Source organism: Callithrix jacchus, chromosome 13, assembly GCF_049354715.1.
Source record: "Callithrix jacchus isolate 240 chromosome 13, calJac240_pri, whole genome shotgun sequence".
Classification (NCBI taxonomy): Eukaryota; Metazoa; Chordata; class Mammalia; order Primates; family Cebidae; genus Callithrix; species Callithrix jacchus.
Window position 1 is genome coordinate 42,264,226 of NC_133514.1, and position 24,942 is coordinate 42,289,167.

Below are 24,942 nucleotides of genomic sequence, written 5' to 3' on the forward strand. Positions count from 1 at the left end.
TTCAAGGAAATGAACACTAATGAATAGTGACAGAAGGTAAATCAGTGCCTGGGAAATGGGGTCTGGGGATAGGCAGGAGGGAGGGATTACAAAGGAGCTGGAGGAAATTTTTCGGGGAAATGGAGCTTTACTACCTTGATTGTGACAATGGTTTATGGGTGATTTCATATGTCCAAAGTTGTCAAATCCACTGCTTTAAGTATGTGTAGTTTATTGTATGTCATTTCTATCTCGCAAAAAACTGTTTTTAAAATACAAGAGAATTTTTCATATTTAAACTAAAATATGTAAAAGACAGTGGTACTAACAGGTTGTATTACCAAGAGACAAGCATCCCTTGCAAAGAGATGCTGAGTAAAGTAAGTGCCAGTGGCCAACGGGAGCGGAATTGCTTGCCCCCTTGGGTCACTTGAGGAGCGTGGTGGGGGCTGGGTTGAAATGGGGGGAGTGAGAGGAAAGCCATCCCCAAAGAAGGGTCAGGGCGGGGGCGCTCAACGCGGGGGCGCTCAACGCTGGGGCCCAGGTAGGTTCTTCGTCCTCGCTTCCTGGCCCTGTCTCACGAGTCCAGGGACTAAATGGATCCTCTCTCGCGCCTGCTTTCTACTTCTGAACACGATGAGCGGTTTGTGTTTGAAGGTTTGGGGAGCGGGTGTTGTTTTTTATGTTTCATTTTTTGTTTTGTGTATTAGTTGGGTGGCATAACCCACACGTAATCTGCGAAGTCTAATCAAGAACGAAAATAACCCCTCACAGTAAGCGATCGGGAACTACCTGCCACAATCACTAGGGAAATGACACAGCAAAGAAGCTCCACCCCTCACGACCCCGCGCGCTCTCGCCGGCTGCAGCCCCGCAGCTCGCCCCGCCCCTCTCTTTCCGGAAACAACCCTGGCCCGGGCGGAAGGCGGGGTTGGCCCTGGCCCCTCCCACAGCGTTCCCCTTCCTAGGCCCAGCCCCACAGCGCTCAGCTTCGGCAGGGTCACTTTACGGCCGGAGGAGAGAGTGGCTCCCAGGCTTGAAATAGGAAGCCCAACTGAGGGGCGAGGAAGAGGCTTTTTGCGGCAGGACGTAAGTGACGGCGAAGGCAGCGCGACAGCAACTGGAGGGCAGAGGAGGCGGGTTTGTGTTTCCCGGGCCTAACCGGGTTGTGGGGGGCGCGGGGCCTAGGCCAGGCGGCAGCTAAGGCCCGCAGTGACAGCATGAGTGAAGGGGAGTGGGGCGGAGGAGGCCTTGGGCTGCTTTGGGCGGCGGGTGAGGGCAAGGGGCTGGTGGGCCGGAGTCCCGGGTCCAGGCCTGGGCTTTGAACCGCGGTTGGTGTTTCCCCGATCCCGCAGCGCGGCCCGTCCCGTCCTCGCCATGAGGCCGCAGCAGGCGCCGGTGTCGGGAAAGGTGTTCATTCAACGAGACTACAGCAGTGGCACACGCTGCCAGTTCCAGACCAAGTTCCCTGCGGAGCTGGAGAACCGGGTACGCAGCCTGGCTCCCCACGCCTGCTCTGGGCGAGCGGGGAGACTCACCGGGGACGGGAGGGCTGTGGGCGACACCCGGGCCGCTGAGGGCCCCGCGGTTCTGGGGAAGGCCAGGCACAGAAGGGGCCTTGGCCAAAGGTGTGAGAAGAGAGCCACTAAGCAAGACAGGTGTTTGGAGGAGGAAGAATGATAGGCCGATCGCCGGGGTTGACGACCTTACAGAAGTTTGTTGCCAGGTGCCGGAAATCTGGACCCAGCAGTCTTCTGCTGCACTCCCCCAAATCCGCACCCCGGGTTTTTGTCGGCAGCGATGAGGAGCCAATTCCTGAGGCTCCAGGCCACTTCAGTCACCGGGTTGTAAGCTATATTCTCCTATCTTTCCGCGCATGAGGAATCATCATCATTCTCATGACTGGTATTTGCTGCCTCTGTGCTGGTCCCACTGTTTGGTTGAAAGGGTTTATTAAGTGCGTTGCCAGGCGATACAGTGGAACCTTAAAGAGACAGAGCGTTAGATAGGCCTGGACAGGAAAATATCTCAGAACAAGGCCTTAAACTTATCACATCCATTGGGAGCTACCTGTTTGTCTTGCATATCAAAATGGTCATCAGGATATAGGTCTTTTGAGCAGCATTGCCTGCAAAATGGAAGAATGGGATTTGTTTCCCCTTTTTTCAGACTTAGCAAAACGTTTTTTTAAAAAATCATTATATCTTCTTGTAGCGGTAATGGAGTGTGTGCCTGTCTGTGTTTTTGTGTGCCCACGTGTGTACACTCAACCAAAGATTCTTTTGGTCTTGACCCATGTTACGTAGATTCTGTTTCCTGTTCAGGGATCAATTTCTGATGAGCTGGGAGCAGGTTTTGTGGCTCTCTCCTCTCTGTGACAGGGAGGGCAGGGCCTGAGAGGTGATTAGGCATTCCTTGGGTGTGGGGCTGAGAGATGCTGGTCATGGGATAAGTAGGTGTGTATGAGTCTGTATAGAGAAATGTGTAGCAGTTATTTACAGTTTACAGTGAGGTGGGTTGTACTGCCCTATTGCCATGGTTGGGAATTCAACAATGATCCATTATTGCCTCCTTCATTTTGACATAATAATTGGCAGGTTAGTGGCCGAAATATGTTTCTTTAACTGCAAATTAATCAAATATGCCTTTAAAAGATGGCAAGGTGACTTGTTTCTGAAAAGTCATTTAAATGCTGCAGTATGTTGTCAACTATGTTGTGAGTTAACTCAGCGACACAGTAGGTGAAACTACCCACAGTGGTTTGAAGAGGTAGAAAGTCAGCAACTGGCCAGTTGGTTAGAGCTACTGAATGCTATTTTAAAATAATTTACTATCACAATTGATGTGCTTTACATGTTAAGATTTACATGGAATCAGGCTGGGCCGCATGGCATGCCTGTAATCCCAGCATTTTGGGAGGCAAAAGCAGGTACATTTCTTGATGTGAGGAGTTCGAGACTAGCTTGGCCAACATGGTGAATGAAACCTTGTCTTTACTAAAAATAGAAAAAGTAGCCAGGCATGGTGGCGGGCGCCTGTAATCCCAGCTACTTGGGAGGCTGAGGTAGAAGAATTGCTTGACCCTTGGGAGGCGGTTACAGTGCGCCAAGATCATGCCACTGCACACCAACCTGGGCGACAGAGCAACACTTGTCTTGAAAAATAAATGAAAAGATTTACATGGAGTCAAACAAATGTTTTATTTTTAAGCCTCTTCTGGAAACTATAACATACAGTTTATGTACTTCAAACTCAGAATATATTCTTTTTCACCACCATTATTTGGACATTAAAGATTCCTTTGCTTTAAGGTTTGAAAGCAGCACTTAAACCTCATATATTTGAGCTAAATGTGTGTATGCAGAATCAGACATCAGCTTTCCATTCTGTGTGTGGCAGAACCTTTATTTTGTAATCTAAGTACAAAAGTACAGTGTAGGTAAGTGCTCCACTGATCTTGGGAAATGGATGTTTCTAAGTTCTGGAGTCCTTTTACCTCTTTTAACTTCATATAGCCCAGAACTGCTTGTGGTACTGAGTACGATATGGAATGTTACATGGTGCTATTCAATTGTGCCTTTGAATTTCTTTTTTTCTTTTTAAATGTTTGGGTTAAAACACTAGCTTATGCTTTAAACCACCAGAAAAGCTTTGATTGTGTGTGTATGCATGTATGTGTGTTGAGATTAAATTTTAATTATAGGTTTAAACTCTCCTTGCTTTGATGAAAAACTGAAAGATAATCTGTTACTCTACTACTTACCCTAGAAATTTTCTTACTGCTCTGCCATTGGGGCTGATTTTCCTTTTGTGAGAGCATCACACTTGGCAACGTAATAGAGAAAGAGATGAATATGCAAGTGTTCTGTGTTATTTTAAAGCATTTTTAAAAAATACACACACATTTGTGCCCTTTAATTTGAGAGTAAAGGACAGGTTCTGTCTGTTAACAAGTTCATTTTCTCTGCCGCCTGTTAGAATGTAATACTTTGATGCTTAAGCGTTTTGTTGCCAGAACAATTCTTTAAAGCAAACTTTATTCTCATTAGCCAAAATACAGATCTCTTAGTTATCCGTGGTCTGGGTAGAAGAATGAGTGAACTCTAATTGAGGCACTTATTCCCTTATTTCCCTTTAAAAATAAGTCTCCCCATCTGGTTAGTAATTACCTTAGACCTGCCACCCTTGATATGTGATCACTGCAGGCTTCACCATGCTTTCTATTGTATAGTTCAGCAAGAAACAAAAATTCGGGGAAAATGAACTTGATTTCTCTCCATTCTGACTTTTGATGTTTGTGGGTTCCAGTTTTATTTGGCTCTGACTTCTTGTATCTTTTTTTTTTGAGATGGAGTTTCGCTCTTGTTACCCAGGCTGGAGTGCAATGGCGCGATCTCGCCTCACTGCAACCTCTGCCTCCTGGGTTCAGGCAATTCTCCTGCCTCAGCCTCCTGAGTAGCTGGGATTACAGGCACGCGCCACCATGCCCAGCTAATTTTTTGTATTTTTAGTAGAGACGGGGTTTCACCAATTTGTCGAGGATGGTCTCGATCCCTTGACCTCGTGATCCACCCGCTTCAGCCTCCCAAAGTGCTGGGATTACAGGCTTGAGCCACCGCGCCCGGCCAACTTCTCATATCTCTAAATTTTGATACAGCTCCTGTATCAGTGTCCAGGAACCTAAGGGAGAACACTGGCCACTGTTTTTCATAGCCTAACAGTAGTGAGATACAGATGCCAAAATTTTGTTCTCTTGAGCCCTTTCTTGTGAAGGTTGTCATTTGCCTTTACTGATGCCTTCCGTGATTGTTACCCATTATTTTCCTTTTTAAAAATAACCTTTCAAAAACTTGTTGGCATTTACTTTTCTTTAACCATTTAACCTTTGCTTAAATTCCCCTTTTTGTTTTGTTTTTTTGAGACGGAGTTTCGCTCTTGTTACCCAGGCTGGAGTGCAATGGCGCAATCTCAGCTCACCGCAACCTCTGCCTCCTGGGTTCAGGCAATTCTCCTGCCTCAGCCTCCTGAATAGCTGGGATTACAGGCAGGCGCCACCATGCCCAGCTAAGTTTTTGTATTTTTAGTAGAGACGGGGTTTCACCATGTTGACCAGGATGGTCTCCATCTCTTGACCTCGTGATCTACCTGCCTCGGCCTCCCAAAGTGCTGGGATTACAGGCTTGAGCCACCGCGCCCAGCCTTTTTTTTGTTTGTTTAACTGACATATGATTTGCCTCCATCCTATAAGGCCTTGTAATCTTAAAATAACTCATAAGAATTAGTGTTTCTTGCTGGGCTTGATGACTTGCACCCAAGTAATCCCAGTTGCTCTTGGAGGTTGAGGTAGGAGGATCAGTTGGGACCAGGAGTTCAAAAGCAGTCTGGGCAACATAGCGAGCCGCTGTCTCTAAACTTAAAAAATAATAATTAGGGTTCCTGGGATAAATAGTAATTCTAATTTGGAAGAAATAAGATGTTTCTGGGTTGAATGCATGATTTTAAATTGTATTGTACATGAAGAAATAGAAATAATTCAAGGAATTATAGGCACATCAAATGTGATTGGTATTATTTAGACTTTTGTAGACTTATCGGTGGACAAATTGAAGGCATTAACCTAGGCATAATTAGGTGAACATAACAGCTTGCCATCTTTGTTCACTGGGCTCTCCTCAGTCTGTTTTCAGGAATGAGAACTCTGACTTAGGTTGCCGGATGACCAGCTTTGACACCACATCTTCAAGGGGTAGCTCAGTGAAGAATTGCTTAAAGGCCATCTTTACCTACCTAGCCTTTGTCCAAAACTCTTATATTCCTGGAAATTTAAGATAACTCCTTTTGAAAAATGGGTAGAGCCAACACCACTTTAGAGGTTACATTAAACTAATGCATGCCACTGGCTCATTGACTCCTCACATTTTCCACACAAAGGACAAAACAATGACTACAACTGCTTCTAATATAAAGAATTGTCATAGCTTATGGATGGTCATGATTTGTTTTACACTTTAAAAGATTACGTTCTTGGCCTGGCATGGTGACTCATGCCTGTAATCTTAGCACTTTAGGAGGCTGAGGTGGGCGGATTGCCTAAGGTCCGGAGTTTGAAACCAGCATGGCCAACATGGTGAAACCCCATCTCTACTAAAAATACAAAAATTAGCCAGGCGTGGTGATGTGCACGCCTGTGATCCCAGCTACTCAGGAGGCTGAGGCAGGAGAATCACTTGAACTCACGAGGTGGAGGTTGCAATGAGCCGAGACCCTGCTGCTGCATTCCAGCCTGGGAGACAAAGTAAGACTTTATCTCACAAAATAAGATGTTAGGCCAGGCGCGGTGGCTCACGCCTGTAATCCCAGCACTTTGGGAGGCCAGGGCAGGTGGATCATGAGGTCAAGAGATGGAGACCATCCTGGTCAACATGGTGGAACCCCGTCTCTACTAAAAATACAAAAAAATTAGCTGGGCATGGTGGCATGTGCCTGTAATCCCAGCTACTCAGGAGGCTGAGGCAGAAGAATTGCCTGAACCCAGGAGGCAGAGGTTGAGGTGAGCCGAGATTGCGCCATTGCACTCCAGCCTGGGTAACAAGAGCGAAACTCCGTCTCAAAAAAAGAAAGAAAGAAAGGAAGAAAGAAAAGAAAAGAAAGAAAGAGAAAGATGGTTCTTGGGGCCAAGTGCCGTGGCTCACGCTGGTAATCTCAGCACTTTGGGAGGCCAGACGGGTAGATCACAGGAGGCCAGGAGTTCAAGGCCAGCGTGGCCAACATGGCAAAACCTTGTCTCTACTAAAAATACAAAAATTAGTTGGGAATGGTGGTGCATGCCTGTAATCCCAGCTACTCAGGAGGCTGAGGCACGAGAATTACTTGATCCTGGGAGGCAGAGGTTACAGTGAGCCAAGATTGTGCCTCTGTACTCCCGCCTAGGTGACAAGAGTGAGATATGTTTTCTTCTTCTTTTGAGAAAGGGTCTCACTCTGTCATCCAGACTGGAGTGCAGTGGTGAGATCTTGGTTCACTGCAACCTCCACTTTCCAGGCTCCAGCGATCCTCTCACCTCAGCCTCCTGAGTAGCTTGGACTATAGGCTTGCACCACCATGCCTGGCTAATTGTGGCCAGTAGAGGCAGGGTTTTACTGTGTTGCCTAGACTGGTCTCAAACTCCTGAGCTCAAGTGATCCACCCACTTTGGCCTCCCAAAGTGCTGGGATTACAGGCATGAGCCACCACACCAGACTGATTTTTTTTTTTTCTGGAGTCATTTCTATTATAAAGAAAGACTTAATAGGGTTCATAGCAGCCAGGAAAGAGGGGGAAAGAAAGGCCAAACAAAAAGTGTTTTTAAAGAAAGACTCCAAAAGAGAGAATTCATAAATAAGTAGTTATTAATCTTAGAAATAAGGGAATCCTTATGTAAGAGAAGGCCTAGAGTGTGAACAGATAAGAATGGCAGTATTGGATGAATGCTTTCCTAAGGGCCCTTGAAAGTCCTGGGATGAAATAGTGAAATTTGAAATCTGTTACACAAAGTACTATTAGAAGGCAATAAAGTTATATTGGAAGAATAAAGTAAAAGCAGATGATTGAGTGAAACGATGGGTGACAGTACAGATTCTTATGTGACATGTGTGGAACCAAAAGTATTTCAGATTTTGGAATATTTGTTTATACTAATGAGTTATCTTGGGGATGGGACCCTAGTCTAAACACAAAATTCATTATGTTTTATATCCACCTTCTGTATATAACCTGAAGGTAATTTTTTACAATATTTTAAATGACTTTATGAGACAAAATGTGTGTACACTGAATCATCTTATTACCCTTTGAGAACATGCTTGCATGGGAGAATCTGGCTTTGCATAGAAAAGATACACGGCAGCTGACTGGGGCTGGAAGGGTCTTTTTTCCCTTGGGGACACTGAATAAACTGTGTGTTGTGCACCTGCATTTTGACTGTGACACCTCACATGAGGTCAGGTGTGGAATTTTCCACTTGTCATATCAGTGCTCAAAAATTTCAGATTTTGGAGCCTCTCTGACCTGTGAATTTTAGATCAGGGATGCTCAGCCTGTAGTAGTATTAGTGTAAATTTAAGATAATGGTGTCACCAAATAGGAAGAAGTAATAAGAATGACTTTATTTGAAAAACTGTATATTAGCTTGAGATTTTACCTTAACAGATTTTACCTTATTTAGTAACAGGATAGTTACTTTAAAAGAGATAGATTGACTAAACAGAATACAGAACTTAGGCCTTTTGATCCTTCTACTAAAATACCATTCCCTTTGACCTAGTAAATTCCAGTTTTTAGTTACTCAATTTAAGATTACCTGCTCTCCCCAGATAAAGAAAACTTAGCCTTGTGCCCCCACTAGACTTTATATTTGCCTATGCGATAGTACCCTGTCAGCTTACTGCATTTTTATGTGTACATACCTGTTCTACTTGCATAATTAAACTCTTGAGGATTGAGAGATGCTTTATCTTTCTCTGAGATTTGTCATAGTATCTGATAGTAGGTGCTCAGTAAATGTGAATCTAAATCAATGGAAAGAGGAGTAGTCTAAAGTTACTTGAAATTCAGTAGAAAGAATAATAAAGTACCTTATTGAGCCTTGAAGCTATCCAATATTTATAAAAGGGATAAAATTTTAAAAACTAAGCAGTTTCGATAACTTAGACCCAGATTTAATCACCAAAAAAATGGTCAACTGTTAGCTACGAATGGTGACAAAACAAGATAAATTAGTGAGAGCATGCATTAGTACGTTGATTTTTTTTATTTTTTTCCAAAACGTACTTTTAAATTCTTTCTTCTCTACAGATTGATAGACAGCAGTTTGAAGAAACAGTTCGAACTCTAAATAACCTTTATGCAGAAGCAGAGAAGCTTGGCGGCCAATCATATCTTGAAGGTTGTTTGGCTTGTTTAACAGCATATACCATCTTCCTATGCATGGAAACTCATTATGAGAAGGTAAGGCTACATTTGTTTTCACAAAAATCTCTTAAAATCATGAAAAAGGCGAGTTTATTACATATTGATGCTTACATCGTGATAGTTGCCATAACATATTTAGGGGCATTTATCATTCAAATTGTGTTGTTGCACCTGTGTACAGAGCACATAGTCCTGAGTCTTTCCAAACAGGTCACAATTGGTGTGTTCAGTTGCAGTTGACATGTCAGTGTTCAGACTGGCTTACGCTTAAGAATATTGTTAGAAAATCTGTATGTTCTCCTACTCAGCTTTCTGGGAATGTTTTTACTTTATTTCCCTAAGTTTCACTGTGTCCTCCCGCCCTGAGTTCTTAACTTTTCTTTCCAGCTGCCTGGTAGCTCCCAATTGCTGATTTCTCAACCTAAGGTGACCAGAAGTCAAACTTTCCACCTCCCCATTTTGTCAATAGAACCCCTGTCTTTCCGGTACCATCTTTGGGCGTGGGGGATAAAGAAGAGGGAAAGACTGAAATGTCTTCCATTTTCCCAGTCATTAAGTTTTTGTGATTTCCTCTGCCACTGTCCTAGGGTACGCACTTACTCTCTCTTCTAGACTGTTGAAATAGTCTGACTTGTCTCATCTCTTCCCTCCTTTTGCTTTTCTAAACTATCTGCTACTGTGTTCATAAAACAGAGATTTACTTCCCCTACTACTTCTGCCAAGTCAGAGACCTTTCCTGGCTTCCCATTTTTTTGCCACTGAATAAAGTTCAAGGCCCTGCTCAAGCTGACCTCAGTTTACCTTTCTAGCGCTACCTACCATTCCTTCCTTCACTTTCTCAGCCAAACTCCATCACTCCCTGGTGAGCAAACATAGCCACTGTGGTTCTCCTCCACCTAGAATGCCATCTTCCCAGGTTCAAATCCCACCAGTCCTTTAGGTCTCACTTCCATCTAACTTTTTCTCTCTTTTAGTCAGAATTCTTTCTCTTCTCTTTGTCCCTTCAACATTTTATTTGTATCTCTTTTCTGGTACTTGCCTCACTCTTCTTTGGAGTGTAGCAGTTTATGTTCTTGTCTTATTTGCCCTTAAAGTATGTATTTTTCTTGAGGACAATGCCTTAACCATTTTGTATCCCTCTTCATGCCTAACACCATGCCTTTGGTATATCAGGCACTCATTTAATGTATGTTAAATAAGTGACTGTAAATTAATCACTGAATTTTGACAGTGCTTAGAAAATGAAATGCTATAGGAATATATTTTACCCCATCTGATGGAAATGTCTTACACTCCGTGTAGTGGCGAGTGCATGTAGTTGCAGCCACAGTTTTTAGGGCTTGTAGCTGAAAATGCTGCTGTATTCTTCATTACCATGCTGTTATTATAATTCCATCTCATATAAACAGGTATATTTAATATCGTTATTTATATCCTTCCCATGTTGAAACAGGAAAAGTTCTCTTGTCCCCCGTCGCAGGGCGTGCGGTGGGGGCATGGTTTGCTTCTTGAGTGCCCTGCTGCTCAGACATCTAGGGGAGCATACAGATGGGCAGACTGTGGGGCTCCAACCCTATGGCAGTGTCTAGGGGTGAATGTTTTACAGCTCCTAAAGCCCCAGTGAGCATGTTTCACAGGGTCCATAGGCAGCTTGTGTTAGCTCATTAGACCCCTGCCTTATTGCAAGGACAGAGGGCTTTTTGTATCCCAGAGTTCTTGCCTTGGTATACTGGAAGAATCCCATCGCATGTGGGCTTGGAGAATGAGTGCAAGGTTTTGTTGAGTGGAAATAGCTCTCAGCAGATGGGGGAGCCAGAAGGGAGATGATTTTCCCCTGGAGTCAGGTCGCTGAACAGCCCAGCTCTTCTCCAACCACCCTGGCCAAACTCCACGTCATTCCGCCACTTGATTGCCTACCAGCGATCCGGTGAGCTCCTATGCCAGTGTTTTCCTCTCGACATCCTGTGTGTTCCTCCACCGATGTACACCTCTCCACATTCAGCCACCTATGTATCTGCCTGCTAGGATCTCGGTTTTCATAGGCGAGGATGGGGGCATGGCAGGCCAGGGTGGAAATGCAACATTTGGACAGGAAAACAATTCCTGTCCTCACCTACTGGGCACTGGCCTGGAGACCGAGCGCTAGCCAGGGACCACACCCTCCTCTACCCAGCACTTCCCTGCCCCTTTCTGTATCATTTAAAGAGACCACGCTCGCCTTTCGGACCCGGCGACAGCAGGGCTGATCCAGCAACACCGTCCCTTCACTCTCTGCACTTGCTCTCTGTCTGTCCGCCCGCTCCGCTGGCCGCCCCACCACCATGATGGAACAGGCCATCTCCTTCGCCAAGGACTTCCTGGCTGGAGGCATCGCCATCTCCAAGATGGCCATGGCACCGATCGAGCGGGTCAGGCTGCTGCTGCAGGTCCAGCATGCCAGCAAGCAGATCGCCGCCGACAAGCAGTACAAGGGCATCGTGGACTGCATCATCCGCATCCCCAAGGAGCAGGGCGTGCTGTCCTTCTGGAGGGGCAGCTTGGCCAACGTCATCCGCTCCTTCCCCACGCAAGCCCTCAACTTCCCCTTCAAGGATAAGTACAAGCAGATCTTCCTGGGGGGCGTGGACAAGCACACGCAGTTCTGGAGGTACTTTGCGGGCAACCTGGCCTCCGGCAGGGTGGCCGGCGTCACCTCCCTCTGCTTCGTGTATCCCCTGGATTTCATCAGAACCCGCCTGGCCGCCGATGTGGGCAAGTCGGGCACGGAGCACGAGTTCCGCAGCCCGGGAGACTGCCTGGTGAAGATCACCAAGTCCGACGGCGTCCGCATGTCGGTCCTTTAGTGTCTCCATGCAGGGCATCATCATCATCTACCGCGCCGCCTACTTTGGCGTCTCCGACATGGCCAAGGGCATGCTGCCCGACCCCAAGAACACGCACATCGTGGTGAACTGGATGATCGCGCAGACGGTGACGGCTGGGGCCGGCGTGGTCTCCTACCCTTTCTGCACGGTGCGCCGGCACATCATGATGCAGTTGGGCCGCAAAGGAGCTGACATCATGTACAAGGGCACCGTCGACTCTTGGCGGAAGATCTTCAGAGACGAGGGGGGCAAGGCCTTCTTCAAGGGTGCCTGGTCCAAAGTTCTCCATGGCATGAGGGGCACCTTCGTGCTGGTTGTGTACGACGAGCTGAAGAAGGTAATCTAAGGGCGCGGCCATCACATGCACACATGTATACGCACACACACCAACACAACCACGCAGAATTCTCAACCGAGCCGACCACCAACCTTCCAGAAATTCCAGTCTCTTTCCCAGCCGGATCCTGCCTGTAGACTGCCAGGGAAGGTTTTAGAAAAGGGGGTGCACTGTGATCCAGCCATCGGTGCCGGATCACAGCGGGGTGGGGGGAGGGAACCATGGCCTCGGGCCCCCAGGTGAGACACTCCAGTGCTCAGACCTGCAGTCCAGATGCTTGTAGGACCCAAGTCGTGTTTAACTATTGATTTAAAACAAGAAGAAAAAAAAAAGACCACGCTCTTCCTTTCCTTGTCAATACCACACAGAGAAGCTAACTTTCATTCCTGTTTGCTTTCAGAATCAGAAGTTATCAAGACTCAGTGTCAGTTTTCAGTCTGTTTTAGTGTAACTCCTCTGTAATAATATGTTGAGTGAGTGAGGCTTGGGATTTGTTTGCTCAGTAACTATTGAAAGCCTATATGCTAAGCAAAGTGCTGGCAGGTCAAACATGGTTGCTGACCTTGTGGGGTTCATAATTAAGTGGTGACAACTGATAACAAGGAAACATAAATAAAGCCAACAAAATTATACATTATGATAAGTGCCTTGAAGGAAACAAACTGGCCTATGATAGAAAATAATAGGCGGGACCTAACCTAGAATGTGTGGTCACAAGAGGCCTCTGAGGTGGAAACATTTAAGCTGTTGAGTGAAGGATGGAAAGCCTGGGGCATTGAGGCAGAAAGATGAACATACACAAAGGCCCAGAGAGCTTGATGGGCCCTGGGAACAGAGAGAGGGTGATAATTAAAGACATGAGCCTCAGCACCGAGCAAGATTTTCATTTTAAAGAGATTTCTTTGCTTTGTGGAAAAAAGGCCTAAGAGTAGACGTAGTGAAACAAAATAGGAATCTCCATGGAAGTCCAGGCAAGAGTGATAGTCTGGACGAGGAAGGGAGTAGGGGAGGTGTAAAGAGGTGACCAACTCCAAGGGATATGCTGATAGTCAGCCCTGAATGTGGGAGGGGAGGGTAAAGCTGAATTCATATGGATATTTACAGCAGTCCATAATATTGCCAGTTTAAGGTAGAAGTACATCTCTTGAGTATTTTATTCATGCTTAGTGAAGTATTAAAGGGCTTGTCATTACTTTGTTGATAAAATTTTAATTTGTATTTGTCAATGTATATTTGCTGAAATAGAAGTACTGATGTCATTTCTAAAAAAAATGGTTATTGGGTGCTAGTCAGGGTATGCTAATTATGAGATCTTGGACAAATTAATCTCTCTGAATTCTCTCAAATGGATATTAGAATTAATAATTTGCCTCATGTTGTTAGTGCTTAATAAACAGTATTTTCTTGAGGTGCAACCTCTGCCTCCTGGGTTCCAGTGATTTTTGTGCCGTGTTGGCCAGGCTGGTCTCAAACTCCTGGGCCTCAAATAATTTACCTGCCTTGGCCTCCAAAAGTTCTAGGATTACAGATGTGAGCCACTGCACCCAGCAGCCAGTCTTTTTTACTTTAACTTAAAAAAAAAAAAAAAAAAAAAAACTATGGGGTCTCATTATGTTGACTATGCTGGTCTCGCACTCCTGACCTCAAGCCATCTTCCTGTCTTGGCCTCCTAAAGTGATAGGGTTACAGGCATGAGCCACTATGCCCAGCCGAGATAGATTTTAAATGAAGTTATCTACATAAATTTTAATCAGATATTTGTACACCCATTTACGATTTTTTATTTTCAAGTATAAGTAATCTTTTAACCAGCTGCTAGTTTATTTGGATATTGAAAACACTTAGCAGATCTCAGTTAAAATCTTTCCAGTCAATAGTCTTGGAAGATGGTCTTTAATACCAGAAATACAATGGTTATTGGGTTGATCACAATATATGTTTTAACTTGGATTTGTAGACGTTGTGTAAGGTACTGTTTTATAGGTGTAAGTAAGGCCCCTTTCTTTTTATAGAGCCAATATTATAAAGCCAGTAAAGACCAAATAAAAGTAACCCAGAAAGCAAATTTAAGGCATGGCCACATTTTAAAAATAGGTGGTATTTTGTAGAAACTGAACATGGATAACTGTATTGTGCAGCATTAGTAACTGGAATGATCATAGTTAAGGTATGATATACTTTAAACAGAAGTGTGTATTTGTATTTCTGATAAAATTATTAAAATGTAAGCACAGCTGCTCTCTCCGTTCCCCAGTTTGTTTCTGAGGAATTTTTGTGTTATTATTTTCTACTTAGGAAAGGATGGGGTTGAGTCATTTAGTCTCTATTGTTTTAAACATCAAAATTCCTAGTCTGCAAACAGTAAGCCAAATATAACAGTGCTTATACTTTGTCATGTGTATTAAATTTTTGAAATTGTAAATAGGCCTTTTAAAACTCACTAGAACAATCATGCATTTTTCCCTAGAATGTACTATTTATTGATTTAAAATGAAGATAAAGACTTCAGTGTTATTTCTCTGTTGTTGCTACCCATGATAATTAGGGAACAAATAGGCTCGTAGAAGGTTCTCCTCTCAGTATCTCTCTGCCTTGTTCATGAACTAGAAAACATCCCTTCTGCCTATGCGCTGTAATCTCTAGAAGGAAGACAGGAGAGAACTTGAATATGTTCTGAAAACACTTAAGACGCTGGTGCTACTTAGCCTCATTAGGCTGTTTTTCTTGAAGGTCTAGTAGGCTTTCTCCAGTTTAATATCCTCAGGGAGGGCAGTGATTTTTTCCAAGTTTGTGTTTAACTTTGTAAATATCATACAAATTGAAGTTTTATTGAGGACTTGAGAGTAACAGATAACTTTGTTTAATAGTATGGTTTGCTTTGACATCGATTTACCAAAAATAAAAAAGTGTGAATAAAATGTCAGCATGAGGTTTCTTGAGGGTGAGAGTGGTGCTTTGTCCTTTATGAGATCATGGTATGAGTTTACACATATTAATGCTTTTCCACTACTAAAGAGACTATGAGTTCTATTGTTTGTTTGTTTTAATTTTTATTTTGAGACTAAGAGTTTTAAAGCATCTTGTTAAGGACAGTGTTGCCTTCACTGAAATATTATAAGAAGATTTAGCCCTTATACGAAAAGAAAACTAATTGTTTTCTTTCTGAACTGATACCCAAGTGCACATCAATGTTACTAAAGTTTATTTAAAAAAAAAAATCCTTGCCCAATGAAGTTATGCTTGAACCAAATAAAGGAATGCTGTTTCTTTGCTAGTAACCTGTACCCAGAGAAAGGAGGAGGGAAGGCTATTCTGAAGGAATCCTTTCTTTGAAACCAGCCATGCAGGCATTTTTCTGAGTGTCTTCCCTAATATTAATGGACTGGAGTGAAGGGAGACTGAGTCTCCAGTTTCCAATTCTGGCAGGTGAGCTGAGAAGGAAATTGGAGAAAAGATTGAGAAGCCTGAGTTGGGCACCTTTATGGGCTACTTCCTTCTATTCATTATTTCAGGATGATTGACAAACTCTGATGTGAAGATAGTGCCTAAAGGGTTTTTTTGCTCATAAAGACCAAGCACAGCTCAAATGTTTTGAGTGCTGAAAGTAGGAGAATGATACATGCATTGCTTCAGGTAATTAAGATGAAAAAAAAAAAACTTCTCTTTAGAAATAGTACTCTTAATTTATTGTATATAAGAATCATGCAGACTGCTCTTTCAATAATCTTAAGCTTTTTTAAAGAAGCATAAAACATGGGATTTTTTTAATCCCCAAAGAATACTTGAATAAACTGTTTAAATTACTTTCCTTCAGTAAGAAAATTTTTTATACAAAACATGTAGTTTTTACATTCTAAATCAGTTTATACCAAAGCATCTAAATCGCAACATCCTAATTTGTTAGTTTGGTCTGTATGTTATATAAGCCACACTTAAATCATTGCTTAATGTCCAACTTTATTTTCATACAGTTCTTTTTCCCTTTTAAGTTGTGATCACATTTGTGACTTTATTGTTTCCTAATAGTGTGAATTTAAGGAAATATATGGTAATTTAAAGAACTGGATTAAAGCCTCTTTGAACATTAGAGCCAGGAAAAGGTTATGATGACTTTGAGCCTGAAATAAAACATGTAACGCTTTGATTTTGGATATAGCTATTAAGATTTATTTTCTTCTAGCTTATCTGTCTCAGATTGCCCTTATTAAAGCTGGAGATTTGGCAATTTCCAGAAGTTCCTTTGTATCCTATCTGGTTTTTGTCTACATTTGCTTTGACTTTTACAAGCTTAATACTAAACTTATAAATTGAAGTTCCTGTCTAGGAAATGAGCAAACTGCGGAATAGCACTACATGCATTCATGGAAGTGACATAAGACACTTGGAGTTATCAGAAACTCCCTGGCAGCTAATGCCCACATGCTCTACAAAGGATATAAACTTTTTGGTTTTGAAATAACGGAACTACCTTTTGTTATAGACCAACCTTTCATCATTACTTTAAATTGATGAACTTGTACAGAGGAAAGAAGCAGTCCTTTAAGTTTTGTAAATGGCAAGGCCAAGATCTGTCCTTGATTTTAGAGGATGCCACATTAACAACACTTTATGAATAGGGAAAGAGAAGCATGAGCAGCCATTGTGTATATAACCATCTGTGTTTCTGTACGTGCAGGATTGAGGTGACTGGGAAGTGGAAAGTAGGAAGGAGGGGGTTAGTTCTCACCATGCTGTGTATGCATTTGAATTTATTTACATTACATTGAAGATATTTTTGACTTGAAGAGTCCCTCACACTTTGCTATATGTCATATGTAACTCATGTGAGCCAAGTAACAAATTCCTACTGCCTGAATATTTTGAGATCTCACTAACACTTAAAGGGAAATCTGATGAAGTTTGTAAAAAGCTGTGGTATTTCTTTCTGTCAGGTTCTGAAGAAAGTCTCCAAATACATTCAAGAGCAGAATGAGAAGATATATGCTCCACAAGGCCTCCTCCTGACGGACCCCATTGAGCGAGGACTGCGAGTTGTATCTTTTTAGTCTGGATCATAAGGTCTAAATATTTATAAAAAGAAAATGTTGATATTGTTTGGCATCGGCTAGAGAGAATTAACTCCCATCCTGTATTTGCCTTAGGAAGTTTCTATGTGAATTGCATACCTACTGTAAACCACCCCCCGCCCACCCCGGTCTCCAACATTTTTTTCTATTAAGGCAATGGCTCTCCTTCCATTGGATGGTGCAGATCTCTGTGGTTTGTTTACCAATTTAGTCACCATCTTTCCTGGTGGTTCTGAGGGCATCTTGTAGTAATAATGGGGGTGGTTTGAGTAATGCACTTCAGCTGCAGAAATCCTGAACCTGAAGCCCCTTTGAAATGAATAAACTCATAGTGTGTGGTGAGACTTGTCATCCTAATGAATTGCAGTTCCATGGGTTCATCTGACTAGTTGAAATCAGTTATAGCTGCCAGATGTATAATTTCATTACCTTTGACATACTGTGCATATTTTTACAGGCAATAAGCTTTGAAAATCACTACATGATTTTTGTAAATAAAATTGCAAAAAGTAATTTAGCTTGATAACTGAGCAATGGGTAAATGATTATTTCAAAAAACCTAGGTCACGTAATCCTAGGCCTTCCAGCTGATGATAATTTCAGCAGTTTTATTATACTCTGCAACAATAGTTCTTTAACTTTCAGGGGTCATGAACCCTTCCTTTCCCAAGAAAAAAGTTTTCATATAATTTCAGGGCATTTTTAAATCCCTGAATTCATTACCTCCATGGATTCTCAGTTAAAAACTCCCTAGTTCTACAAATAAAACATCTTTTTCAGAATTTTTTTGTTTGTTTTCAAAACATAAATCATCGGTGTTTGTGAAGGAACTACATGCGGACTACTATAAATAATTATATTTCTTAAAATTTTCAGCAAATTGAAAGCAAACTTACGTAGGAAAAAAATTTAATAATTTAAAAATAAGCAAAGCAAACTGAAAGCTAAGTCTGCAGATCACACCATCCACCTTGCCACGTGCCCTTTATCTGTTGTGTCCTGTAGTGTGTTTTCTTAACAGCCATGCTGTTTAGATTGAAATTACCATTTATGAAGACAGAGGCATGAGCAGTGGAAGATAAACCATAGAATTAAAGGTAAATATGAAATGATATAGCCTGTATGCAGCTTTTGCAATTTTAGAGGATGCATGAATATTCTTCCCCTTATGGCAAATAAATCATTAAATCATGCAGTTAAATAGTGATATATTTGCTGTGTTAACTTAAGCTAGTCGCCATATTAGCTTGATATTTAAAATGTTTATTTAACCCAAGTTCTATTTGGTGATAAAGAATTTCTGATTTTTTTTCCTGCTGTATTGTGTTCAGAATGGTTTTGTTGTTACTTTGGTGGGGGACTGAGGGAAGGCGGTTACTTGGCTTGTTTTAATATTTCAAAACTATCCTAGGCATATAAATACTTGGGTTTTGCATATAAAAATGAGTTGAGAGATGTCTGCCTATATGACAGATGGCTTTAATAAGCAAAGGAACATTTCAGAGGGGAGTAGGAAGATTCTGAATATTCCATTTATTTTATTTAAGTAGCTTCAGACCCCTGTAGAAGAAACCTTACCTACTGAGTAGAAACATAAATTTCATTCATTTGTTTACAGTGTTAATGTCCTTAGATATTCAGATACTACCCTTTATTAAGTAAGAAACAAATTAATACTAATAATCTCTAGGCAGAGTCATAAGCCGTAAGTACTTTAGCATAGCCTTCTAAGTGACAGGAAGTAGCAGTTCACTATTTCTACCAGTTTCAGTTACGTGGCCTTCCTGTAGAAAGTGTTCTGCTGCTGTGCTTTTCCAGTTGACTGTGCCTACAGGTCTCTGTCACTAATTAATAGACAGCACAGACACAGAATGTATCAAAGCAGACATAGGTATTCCTAGGGCAACATTAATAAAAGCTCTGATTTTGAGGGCACCTACTATATGCCTGGTATTATACAATTGGTACTTCTGAATCTCACAAGAAATCTGCATAGTATTTCCCCATTTTACAGATGAGCAAACTTGGCTCTAAGTAGATTAAATGATGTTCCCACGGTCACACAGTTAACAAGTATTGGGATGTGAACACAAGTCTGATTGACCATTAAACCCCTGTCTTCTATACCATACTTCCTTTCAGTACTTGCGGCAGCAGGATTGTGAAGAAAGGGAAGAGTTCATCAGATTATGCTAGAGGTTTATCCCCTTCTCTTGTTCAGTACTTTAAAAAAAATACACTTTGTCTGCTCCTGTATAGTTTATTCAATTCTGCAACCCATGCAGCATTCCAGAGCTGCCTTCTTTAGCACTAGGGAATGTGTCACCTGAATTCCTGAAAGCCCGATATCTAAATCATGATATCCTCTGCCACATTTTATTTCCTTAAAAAGGCTTTGTTGGCTAGGCACGGTGGCTCACGCCTGTAATCCCAACACTTTGTGTGGCCGAGGTGGGTGGATCATGGTCGGGAGTTCGAGAACAGCCTGACCAACATGGTGAAACCCCGTCTCTACTAAAAATACAACTTTTAGCTGGGCATGGTGGTGGGCGCCTGTAATCCCAGCTACTCAGGAGGCTGAGGCAGGAGAATTGCTTGAACCGGGACACAGAGGTTGATTGCGCCACCGTACTTTAGCCTGAGCGACAGGGCTAGACTCCGTCTCAAAAAAAAAGGAGGGGGGCAGCCTTTGTTTCGGAATACTTAGTGTTACTTGTTCATACACTTTCTCTTGTACAATTTTCAAACTGATACTTCTCAAACAAACAACCAGGAACCTTCTGTGTGGCTTTTGTTCCATGCCATGGGATAAGTTTTCGTATCAACTGCAGCTGTGATGACTTGGCACAGCCCTTTTATCATGACTCATTTTACAGCTATTATTGTGTAATCATGTGTTGGGGTTTGAGCAATTACACACCAGAGGCTAATCTATCAATATTCAAATAACTGTGGGATTTTACGGTGGGAAAGATTTACATTAAGAACTTCTGGATACCATCTTTCCGGAATGCAGATATATTTGTTCAGCACAATTTCCTTTTTGGAGTATGTGTTCCCAAGGTCCAGGACACAGTGTGGGCTGAGATCTTGGAGAAGGGAGGGAAACTCTAAGCATAATTTATTCATTTCTTCTTTTTTTCTTCAGTCTGCACGTTGTCTGCAATTTGAAGCAATATATGGGAATTAGTGACTTAAAAGACTATGCAAACATGAGGAGGGCCGTTATTTTTAAAAAGAGCTTTAAACCAAAGCACTGTTCTTAAGCTTAATTTTTATAATATCTTGCATATATCTTTATTACATCTTTATTGTTAGATACACTGGTGTTTTCTCTGTGAATTAGGATTTCCATCTTTATATAAAAATGGGATATACAAGGCCAGGCGCATTAGTTTATGACTGTAATCCCAGCACTTTGGGTGGCTGAGGCAGGCAGATCAGAAGATCAGGAGTTTGAGACCAGCCTGACCAACATGATAAAACCCTGTCTCTACCAAAAATACAAAAAAAAATTAGCCAAGCATGGTGGCATATGCCTGTAATGCCAGCTACTCAGGAGGCTGAGGCAGGAGAATTGATTTTACCCAAGAGACGGAGGTTGCAGTGAGCCGATATTATACCACTGTACTTCAGCCTGGGCGACAGAATGAGACTCCATCTCAAAAAAAAAAAAAAAGAAAAGGAATACATGATTATTCCATCACAATTAATTAGTGACAATAAAAACAGCTGTTTGTTGGCACATATGTGCCAGCACTATTCTAAATGCTTAATTTTAATCATCACAACAACCGTGTGAGGTAAATACTGTTACCTCTGGTTTTCAGATGAGTTAGCAGAGGCAGGGAATTGAAGTTACTGGCCCAAGGAAGAACAGCTAGTAGACAGCAGTCAAGGCAGCCTGGCTCCATGGCAGTGTGTTTGGTCAGAGATGTGAATATATAGGACTTACAGATTTTTAGCCTTTTTAGCTGTAGACTCATTTAGACAAATGGTACCAAGATATTTTAGTAGATAAAATCCTGGGTTAGTAGAACATAGACCACATATAAGCTCATATCAGTTGATAGAAGAAAAATGGTTTTACAAATTATCTTCAACATCTCTCTCAAACCTTTACCTCTCCATCTAATTACAGATCCCACTTCCAGCCGGGCCCCTCATGTATCCACTGGCCGACCGCAGAGTGTCCCTACCTCCTCTCCAGAGCATCATTCCTTTCTATCTGCTGCCAGAGCCACGGTGCCATTTACTCCAAGGACTCACTTTCTACAATTCCACACCTGGAGTGACCTCTCGTCGCTCAGCATCCACTTTGTGTCTCCAAATCGTGTAGGACTCTGTAATCTTTTGATTAGCTCCTGAGAAAACACAATGAAGCATTTCACTTTTTTATTCAGAGCCATTTAATAAAACACACAGTTGGTCAGCCCAGTGCAAAGCTTATTTCTTATCTGCCACCAGTACGTACCATTGGTTCTCTTCATTCCTTGGGCCAGCTTCTCAGGTGGCTTTAGACCTCAACGAGTCGTATCTTAGCCAGTGTTCCATCTTGTTCCCCTAAATTAGTAAAATGCTTTTCTCCAGGATTTTGGTGAGGGGTTGGCTGTGACTGTGGTTTTGCTAATTCATCTCCCAGATTTCAAAGAATTACCGGTTTTGCCATGACTCAAATCTTAAGATCTGTTTCTACTATTTAGTTTCTCAAACCGAAGCTCATTGAAAAAATACTGTATAATGTTATTTGTTTTATCAGAGCAGTTATTCCTAATTAAAGCAGTATTTAATGCAATTTCCAGTTATTTCTTTGGAGAATTTTATGTCATCGTTGCATTACCCTGAATGTTGAGAAGATGTGATGTGTGTTGCTTGTTCATCAAAAATCAGTAAGCACAATAAAGTGGATGCCAAACCATCAAACACTTAGATGTTCCTGCTATGTCCCTGGATATGTAATAAGCAAGTATAAAAAATAATTATAGTTTTGTTATAAATATAACTTATGAGAAAAAAATTTGATAGGAACAATACTGTATATTACTAATTTTTAACTATCCCTACTGGCGAACCTTATGACTCACAGAATTTTCTCATATACAGTATTCAGTGCACAAGAAATCTTATGATTGGGTCAAGTACAGTAAGTTATTTCTAAGAAAATCTCTCAAGTCCGAGTCAGTATTGTAGCTCTCCTTTTGACTGTATGTTCCTAGGATCAGGGCTGCTTATGCCTTTCATTCATCCTTGGGTTTGAGAGCACTGTATTTGGGAGAGAGTTTAAAAATACATTAAGAGAGGGAGACCATTGAAAGTTTCACTGTCAGAAATATTGTAGGTGCTAATACTGGATTTCGTCTTTCAGATTTAATTTCTTTTATGCGTCTGTTAGTCATTCAATAAAGCCCGTAAGTATGTGTAACATTTTAATTGTGTAAAACTTGTTACCTTACAGCCTGTAACAGTGTGTCTGCATTTTCAACCGGTTGCAATAACTTTGCTGAAATATTAACACATTAATAAAACTTTTCTTAAACAAAGTGTCTCTGTGTCATATTAGTGGGTTTTGGTGGTAAATGATAGGACAGTAAATTTGGCAGATAATACTAGAATTGTAGTAGTGTAGTATTCAGTGAGGCTTAGTGTTTTAAAATATCTTACATTTCTGTGTCATACCTCTCAATTTCTTATGTTTTATCTTACCAGAGCTGGTATATTATAGGTAAAAAGCAAGGAGTAGTCATTGGCAAAACCTGAGTCCTGTCCTCCTGCTCTCCTCCCTGGACAGCATTAGCCTCACCACTCGCTACACCTTCTCCACAAACTACCAGCCTGGGCTCTGAGCCAGCTACGGCACCCAGCCGGTCAGCAACAGGGCCAGCGTCTGTGCAGGTGCCAGGGGCTCAGGCTCCCAAATCTCTGTGTCCTGCTCCGCCGATTTCTGGGGTCTGGAGGCCTGGCCACAGGGGGTCTGGCAGGAATGGGGGGCCTCCAGAATGAGAAGGAGACCATGCAAAGCCTGAACGATTGCCTGGCCTCCTACATAGAGTGAGGAGCCTGGATACTGAGAACCAGAGGCTGAAGAGCAAAATTTGGGAGCATCTGGAGAAGGGACCCTAGGTCAGAGACTAGGGGCCGTTACTTCAAGACCACTGAGGACCTGAGGGCTCAGATCTTCACAATACTGTGAACAATATTGACATCATTCTGCAGATCTACAATGCACATTCGCTGCTGATAACTTCAGAGTCAAGTACGAGACAAAGCTGGCCATGTGCCAGTCTGTGGAGAGCGACATCCATAGGCTCCACAGGGTCATTGATGATACCAGTGTCACTCACTCGGCTGCAGCAGGAGACAGATCAAGGCTGTCAAGGAGGAGCTGCTCTTCATGGAGAAGAACCACAAAGAGGAAGTAAAAGGCCTACAAACTCAGATTGCTAGCTCTGGGTTGACCATGGAGGTAGATGCTCCCAAATCTCAGGACCTCACCAAAATCATGGCAGACATCAGGGCCCAATACAATGAGCTGGCTCAGAAGAACCAACAGTAGTGGACAAGTGCTGATCTCAGCAGATTGAGGAGAGCACCACAGTGGTCACCACGCAGTCTGCCAAGGTCAGAGCTGCTGAGATGACATGGAGCTGAGACGTATAGTCCAATCCTTGGAGATCGACCTGGAGTCAATGAGAAATCTGAAGGCCCCCTTGGAGAACAGCCTGAGGGAGGTGGAGGCTTGCTATGCCCTGCAGATGGAGCAGCTCAACAGGATCCTGCTGCACCTGGAGTCAGAGCTGGCACAGACCTGGGCTGAGGGACAGCACCAGGCCCAGGAGTACAAGACCCTAATGAACATCAAGGTCAAGCTGGAGGCTGATTGCCACCTACCACCGCCTGCTGGAAGACAGCAAGGACTTCAATACTCGTGATGCCCTGGACAGCAGCAACTCCATGCAAACCATCTAAAACCATCACTGACCAGATAGTGAATGGCAAAGTGGTATCTGAGACCAGTGACACTGAAGTTATGAGACATTAAGCCAGCAGAAACAGTACCCTTTGGGGAGCAAAAAGCCAATAAAAAGTTGAGAGGTGGGAAAAAAAAAAAAAAAGGAATAGTCCATGGTAATTAAAAAAACGTATATATTCTTTTGAGATGGAGTTTTGCTCTTTTTGCCCAGGCTGGAGTGCAAAGGCACTGTCTCGGTTCACTGCAACCTCTGCCTCCCAGGTTCAAGTGATTCTCTTGCCTTAGCCTCCCAAGTAGCCGGGATTACAGGCGCCCACCACCATGCCCAGCTAATTTTTGTATTTTTGGTAAGAGCTGGGGTTTCACTGTTGGCCAAGCTGGTCCCGAATTCCTGACCTCAGGTGATCTGCCCACCTTGGCCTCCCAAAGTGTTGGAATTGCAAACATGAGTCACAGTGCCCAGCCTAAAAAATGTATTTAAAGAAATAAGTCATTGGCATGTTTCATTAGGAAAAAGGTGTCACAGTTATTGTTACTATCTTGGATCACCTGATGACTCAGTTTTTTTTTTAATTTTTATTTTTCTGGGTACATAGGTGTCTATATTCATGGTGTACATGAGATATTTTGATACAGCCATCCCATGCATAATAATTACATTATGTCAAATAGGCCTCTCATCCCCTCAAACATTTATCCTTTGTGTTACAAACACTCCAAATGCAGACTCCGTTTTTGTTTGTTTTGTTTGTTGAGATGGAGTTTTGCTCCTGTCAC

General features: G+C 42.5%; 1 protein-coding gene and 2 pseudogenes across 4 annotated transcripts; all 3 read left to right on the forward strand.

Annotated features, from left to right (window-relative positions):
• The first annotated feature begins 972 nt into the window (after positions 1-972).
• Positions 973-22,735, forward strand: GOLGA7 (golgin A7). Of its 3 annotated transcripts, none has more exons than XM_008979377.4 (6): positions 973-1,068; positions 1,335-1,467; positions 8,812-8,964; positions 17,061-17,162; positions 18,230-18,292; positions 21,337-22,735. In XM_008979377.4, exons 2-5 carry the CDS (start codon positions 1,357-1,359, stop codon positions 18,275-18,277), a joined length of 414 nt encoding a protein of 137 aa, XP_008977625.1. In that variant the 5' UTR covers positions 973-1,068; positions 1,335-1,356; the 3' UTR covers positions 18,278-18,292; positions 21,337-22,735. The 3 variants fall into 3 exon arrangements, with proteins under 3 accessions (XP_008977625.1, XP_008977626.1, XP_008977624.1); XM_008979378.4 differs by lacking the exon at positions 973-1,068 and adding an exon at positions 1,081-1,119 and having other exon boundaries at positions 18,225-18,292; XM_008979376.4 differs by lacking the exon at positions 973-1,068 and adding an exon at positions 1,081-1,119.
• LOC100415405 (ADP/ATP translocase 3 pseudogene) lies at positions 11,099-13,540 on the forward strand (annotated as a pseudogene). The gene has a single exon (XR_013525632.1). The product of XR_013525632.1 is annotated as an ADP/ATP translocase 3 pseudogene (transcript).
• Positions 22,610-24,253, forward strand: LOC144578833 (keratin, type I cytoskeletal 18 pseudogene; annotated as a pseudogene).
• Positions 24,254-24,942: the final 689 nt, after the last annotated feature.

Coding starts and splice junctions, on each gene's coding strand:
- GOLGA7 (XM_008979377.4), top strand. CDS start 1,357: ATGAGGCCGCAGCAGGCGCCGGTGTCGGGAAAGGTGTTCATTCAACGA. Junction 1,468..8,811: donor CTGCGGAGCTGGAGAACCGG/GTACGCAGCCTG, acceptor TCTTCTCTACAG/ATTGATAGACAGCAGTTTGA. Junction 17,163..18,229: donor TTGAGCGAGGACTGCGAGTT/GTATCTTTTTAG, acceptor CATGCTGTTTAG/ATTGAAATTACCATTTATGA.